At 50.3% G+C, this 6,307-nt stretch overlaps 1 protein-coding gene across 1 annotated transcript in view; it reads right to left on the bottom strand.

Annotated features, from left to right (window-relative positions):
* Nucleotides 1–4,135: 4,135 nt before the first annotated feature.
* The window catches only part of SPTBN2 (spectrin, beta, non-erythrocytic 2), a 36,479-nt gene continuing 34,307 nt past the window's right edge, over nt 4,136–6,307 (bottom strand). The window contains exons 35-37 of the mRNA XM_011942404.1: nt 5,859–6,032; nt 5,263–5,305; nt 4,136–4,969 (exon numbers count right to left, since the gene is read on the bottom strand). Coding sequence (XP_011797794.1) covers nt 4,736–4,969; nt 5,263–5,305; nt 5,859–6,032 — 451 coding nt within the window. The 3' untranslated portion in view covers nt 4,136–4,735. The remainder of the gene's footprint in view (nt 4,970–5,262; nt 5,306–5,858; nt 6,033–6,307) is intronic.

Genomic DNA, 6,307 nt, shown 5'->3' with positions numbered 1-6,307 from the left:
TTTTTTTTTTTGGAGACGGAGTCTTGCTCTGTCGCCCAGGTTGGAGTGCAGTGGCACGATCTCGGCTCACTGCAACCTCCGCCTCCTGGAGTTCAAGCAGTTCTCCTGTCTCAGCCTCCCGAGTAGCTGGGACTACAGGCACGCACCACCATGCTTGGCTAATTTTTGTATTTTTAGTAGAGACAGGGTTTCACCACATTGGTCAGGCTGGTCTCGAACTCCTGACCTTAGGTAATCCACCCACCTTGGCCTCCCAAATCGCTGGGGTTAAAGGCATGAACCACTGTGCCCAGACTTGTTTTCTGTGAAAGGGTCTTGCTTTATCATGCAGGCTGAAGTGCAGTGGCACAATCATAGCTCACTGTAGCCTTGAGCTCCTGGGCTCAAATAATCCTCCTGCTTCAGGAGAGTGAAGCCCTCAGCCCTCAGCCTCCCAAGTAGCTAGGACTATATGCCCCAGTAATTTTTTTGTTTTTGGTAGAAACGAGGTCTCACTATGTTGCCTGGGCTATTTGAACTCCTAGCCTCAAGTGATCCTCCCACTTCAGCCTCCCAAATCACTAGGGTTATAGGTGTGAGGCACTACACCTGGCCTCTTGAATTTTCGAGTTTATGCTTCTGTAAATTTCCTGTTCATATCTTTTGCCCATCTTTCTTTTCAGGTTGCAGGCTCCTTTTTTGTTGTTGATTTGTAGGCTTTTTCATATATTCTAATCTCTTATTGGTCTCAAATACCATCTCTCATTCCACTAATTATTAACTCTGTCCATGGTGTCCTTCACTGAACAGAAATTTCTTGTGCAATGAATTTCTATCTTAAAGCTGTGCTTTTGAACTTTTTTTTTTTTTTTTTGAGACAGCCTGTTGCCCAGGCTAGAGTGCAGTGGTGTGATCATGGCTCACTGCAGCCTCAACCTCCTGGGCTCAAGCAATCCTTCCACCTCAACCTCCCAAGTAGCTGGGACTACAGTTGGGTGCTACCATGCCTGGCTAATTAAAAAATTTTTTTGTAGAGATGAGGTTTCGCTGTGTTGCCCAGGCTAGTCTTGAACTTCTGAGCTCCAGTAATCCTCCCATCTCGCCTCCCAAAGTGCTGAGATTACAGGTGTGATCCACCTGGCCTGCTTTTGAACTTTTGTATAAGATGTTCTTCTGTAGCCTCCTTAGTCACAAGATATTCTCCTACATTTTAGTCCATTAACGTTATGTTTTTGTTTTTGTTTTTTGGGGGATGGAGTTTTGCTCTTGTTGCCCAAGCTGGAGTGCAGTGGTGTGATCCGGGCTCACTGCAACCTCTGCCTCCAGGGTTCAAGCCATTCTCCTGCCTCAGCCTCCCAAGTAGCTGGGACTACAGGTGTGCGCCACCACGCCTGGCTAATTTTTGTATTTTTAGTAGAGACGGGGTTTCACCATATTGGCCAGGCTGGTCTCGAACTCCTGACCTCATGTGATCCACCCTCCTTGGCCTCCCAAAATGCTGGGATCACAGGCGTGAGCCACTGTACCTGGCCTATTAACATTGTATTTTTTACCTTTTGCATTTAGATCTGGAGCCCATTTACAGCAGTGCTATCCAATAAAAATACAATGTTAGCTACGTATGTAATTTAAAAATTTCCAGCAAACACATTTAAAAAGTAACCAAAATAGTTGAAACTCACTTTAATGATCCTTTTGAAATCCAATATATCTAAAATATTATTAAAACACATAATCAATATAAAAATTAAGGTATTTAAAGTTGTTGTCCTTTTCCATGCTTGATGACTAGTGTTTCAGAGCCATGGCACACTTGGTTTGGCTACATCTCAGTAGCCACACATGGCTGGTGGCTGCTGCTGTGGACAGCATGGACCTAAAGTCCACTCTTGTAGGTGATGTTAAAAATGCAAATATATTTTTCACTACATAATTAATCCTTTTTTTTTTTTTTTTTTGAGACAGGGTCTCACTTTATTGCCCAGACTGGAGTGCAGTGGCATGATCTCGGCTCACTGTAACCTCTACTTCCAAGGTTCAAGCAATGCTCCTGCCTCAGCCTCCCAAGTAGCTGGGACTACAGGTACGTGCCACTACACCTGGCTAATTTTTGTAGAGATGGGGTTTCACCATGTTGCGCAGGCTGGTCTTGAACTCCTGAGCTCAAGTGACCCACTCACCTCAGCTTCCCAAAGTGTTGGGATTATAAGCGTGAACCACCATGCCCGGCCAAGTAATCCATTTTTATCTGCCATCTCTCTCCACTGATTTGTGGTGCCTGCATTTATTGTATTTTTGTGTCTAACTTGTCTCATATCCCTCACTGCCTCATTCCATCCTGTTGCCTTTCCTGGAAGTTTTTCTTTCCTCCACTCACAGCTGAAGGTGTTTTCTGACTTAATTCCTGACACTATGCTTCCCCTCTTCTATATCCTATTCTTAAGGAATCATGCCCTGAAGTGCTTCTGCTGCCACATTTGCAGATGCTGCTCGGAGCCTTTAGTCTCACCTCTCTGTTCACAATGCCTGCCCCTTCTGAGGGACTGCTTCAACTGGCTGTCCTATTTACACTTACATATCACATTAAAATAATCATTTCTCCATCAATTTCTCCATATACATTTCCTTCTAACATTTCCAAGTATTGTTTCCCTTCAACCCCCCCGCAGGCTTGCCACCTTGGAGTGCAAATACCTAGATTCCCTGAGCACCCCCAAGGTATGACTCTCTTCAAACAGTGGAGATTTTACAGTTGTATTTGAAGAAAAGATGCCTGTGTAATGCTGATGGATTCTTCCACTTAGTCCCGTGACAGATTGTTCTAGTTACATGTATCTACCTGTTGGCTGTGGAACAGTAAATCTGCCCATCTTAAGGGGAAAATTATCCTGCAGGCTCTCTGGCCTACCAGATCTCAGGTTTGGAGCCCACTCTGGGGCTGTGATGGGCTAGTTCTGGGCCTGCACACACCTCACTCGGTCTTCATCATGACTGATGATAGTCAGGCCCGCAGTCAATGACACTGAAGATGGGGCTGCTTTCCTGGAAAAACGGTTGTCTGTGTGTATAGAAAACAATGAGAGAACACACTTTTCCTGTTGGAGGCCACCAAGGAGTGGCCACTTCCATCAACATCGGGAGACAAACACCCTGCCCTGAAAGCTCTGATTGCCAAGCCAGAGACAAAGGAGAAGCCACCAGCTCCTTTCTAATACTTCACCGGATCCAGAAGGTAGTCTCAGCTGGGCATGGTGGCTCACGCCTGTAATCCCAACAGTCTGAGACGCCAAGGTGGGAGAATCACTTGGGCCCAGGAATTCGAGACTAACCTGGGCAACATAGTGAGACCCCCGTCTCTACAAAAAATAAACAAACTTAGTTGGGTATGATGGCATGTGCCTGTGGTTCGGGCTACTCGGGAGGCTGAGGTGGGAGGATTGCTTGAACCTGGGAGGTGGAGGTTGCAGTGAGCTGTGATTGCGCCACTGCAGTCCAGCTTGGCTGACAGAGTGAGACTCTGTCTCAAAAATATATATATATGTATATGTGTGTGTGTGTATATAATCCTCTGTGTGTGTATTTACACACTTGGGCTGTAAAGTTACCTCATGGCTTCCCAGAGTGACTTCATTCTGTTGGTCAGTTTATTGGAACCTGCCACTTCTCTGATCCCTGTCTGAGCTCCCTTGATCTACTGGAGAGCAGACAGCAAGTGGGCACAATAAGCACCCGCTATGTGCTCAGCTTTCCACCACTGGGCTGAGCAGTGGCTGAGACTGGCTGGGGGCTGTAGCAATGCTTCCCAGTCTTCCAATTTGAACACAGTTTAGAAACTCACAAGTGAAGAAAATTGTGCACCAGGGAAGGAGCCCTCATTGCTTTTTAACATGAATACTGCTTGGTGACATCATCCCAACCCATGGGGAACTACTTTGGTCTAAAAAGAGGCTTGGCATTGGTCAACCCAGCACACTGGAGGTCACTGTCACAGGGAAATGAGACTGGGTCAGGGAAGCTCTCAGGGTGACACAGCTCTTCAAGAGCTTGGAGGCTGGGGCAGAGTGGAAACGTGAGATGCAGGAGACCAGAACCAAAGGAGAGGACATGGGCTTGGGCAGAGAAGCTGTGGTCAGGAAAGCAAAGACACCCAGAGGCAGTGAGAGAAGCTGAGCTGTTTAATCACCTCCTTGGCCAGACTCAAGGCGGTGGCTGTCCCTGAACAACACACCTTGAAAGCCATTGAGAGCAGCTGGAGATGGAGTGGCAGCTGGAGTTAGAGGGTGGGGATGGGGAGGGAGGGCTCCTGCGCCTATCGTCTGGCACTCCTGCCCCCAGGGCCTGCTTCAGCTCTGAGAGGTTCCTGGCTGGTCCGAGGGGTGAGGAACCAGAAGGCAGAAGGCGAGTGCCCTCGCTGTGGTGGGAGAATGACCCTGAGGCAGGGGCAGTCACTCCCCACATGGCCTATGTTGAGGGTGCGGCACTGTCCGCACCTTGGTGAGAGACAGAGGCACGAGGCTGGGGAAAGAGGGGAGAAGTCGGCGGGGGTGGGAGAGGGGGTTGCCTGGGTCCCACCACCAGTCTGGAATTAAACAGCAGAAGAGAAGGAACTGCCCAGTGACAGTTCCTGGTGATGGGTTGACCTTGGCAACAGACCCTAGCAGCAGGCAGTTGTCCTGACAAGAGGGTGGTCCCTGTCCACTGTCCCTGGCAGTTTCCTGAACAGAGGGAAGGAGCTGGCCTGGGACCTTGCCCCCAGCTACTTATTCTTCTTGAAGAAGCTGAAGCGTTTTTCTCGCTCTCGTTCTCTGCCGTCTTTGCTGCGGAGCACAACGGGCCCCTCAGCCCCGACAGGTGACACTGGGGGCATAGTCATGGCCCGGGTCATGCCCCGGGTGGTGCTGGGCACCACTGGCTCTTCGGGCTCTCCAGAGGCAGAAGACGCAGTGGCAATGGCTGCGTTCACCACCCGTAGCCACGAGCTCATCTCTGCCTGTGGATGGAAAGACCCTTGGTCAGCTGCAAGGACGCTCCGCTGGGGTGGCCACGGTGGACAGCAGGGAAGTGTGAGAGGAGGAGGCAGAAAGTGAGCTGACTGTTTCATGCTATTAGGAGAATGCGGCCAGCTTAGACAGGGAGTGCGGCCTGGTGCGGCCGTCACACATATCCAGTCTTACCACAAAGGATGAGACCAGGAAAAAGAGGGAGGACGGGGAAGGAAGGGGAGTCTGCAGCTGGAGGATTTTGGAATGGCACGGACAGAGAGGAACACGGAGGACAGCTCACCTCATCCTTGGCCTGGAATAAATATTCTTTTCCATCCTGTAAGCTGTTGGGAGAGAGAGGCCACAGGGCAGAGCTGAGAATCTGGATGTGCCAGGTCGCTGCTGGTGAGAGCGCAATCATGACCCAACACCGGGCTGGGACATCTGGCTGCAGCCCTCGGAGCCGGACCAGCCATGCTCTGCACATTCTTCAGTCTCCCTCGACTGCAGAAGCACATCCTTTCTGACTGGCCACAGAGGCAGGGGGAGCTCACTTCCACCTCAGCCTGGGCCTCCTGCTCCGGCTGCTTGCTGGCAGGCAGGGACAGGCCCCTGGAGGTCTTGCCAGATCCCTGCCTTTGGATTTCCCACTCTGGGTAATTTTTCACCTTGACATCGGCAGCCATCAGGCCTGGGTCTTGGTTTTCCTGCTCCCCTTGGTGTGGAGACAACCAGAATCCCCGCCTCCCTTATCTACACTGTCCCCAAGTGGCTGGCCTGGTGACTCCACTCAGGGGTTCCTTACAGGAACTCCCGTCCCTCTGGACCCGACTCACGGCTCACCTGTGCCGCTCCCAACTTCCCTCCCATCCCGAGAGCACTGTTCCCTGTTCCTACCCCAGCTTGAAGACGTGTTTGCGCTTTCGGTAATCAAAGGCGACGCTGCCCTGGGCCCTGGCCAGGCTGACAGGCACTTCTCCGTGGTATGGCACTCCCGCGCTGGCTGCCTTGGCATCCTTGTAAAAGCCAAGGCTCCCACGCCGCAGGACACAGTACACGTTCTGCCAGGACCTGCGAGGGACATGGTGCTGACTGGCTGGCTTCGGTGGCTCCTGCAACCCAGGGCCCTCTTGGGTATCCTAGGACTTCCAGTTCTGCTCCCATCTTTTTTTTTTTTTTTTTTTTTTGTGTTGCTCTGTCGCCCAGCCTGGAGGTCTGGAGTGCAGTGGCATAATAATGGCACATTGCAAATTCAAGATTTTAAAAGAAATAAAGGGAAAATAAAGTTATACTGGTTCATGAAATAATTGGAATCTTCTTTGCTCCTTTTTTTTTTTTTTTGAGAC

Source organism: Colobus angolensis, unplaced genomic scaffold (assembly GCF_000951035.1).
Source record: "Colobus angolensis palliatus isolate OR3802 unplaced genomic scaffold, Cang.pa_1.0 Scaffold21, whole genome shotgun sequence".
Lineage (NCBI taxonomy): Eukaryota > Metazoa > Chordata > Mammalia > Primates > Cercopithecidae > Colobus > Colobus angolensis.
Note: the sequence above shows the minus strand (reverse complement) of the source record. Positions and strands in the feature narration are given on the sequence as shown.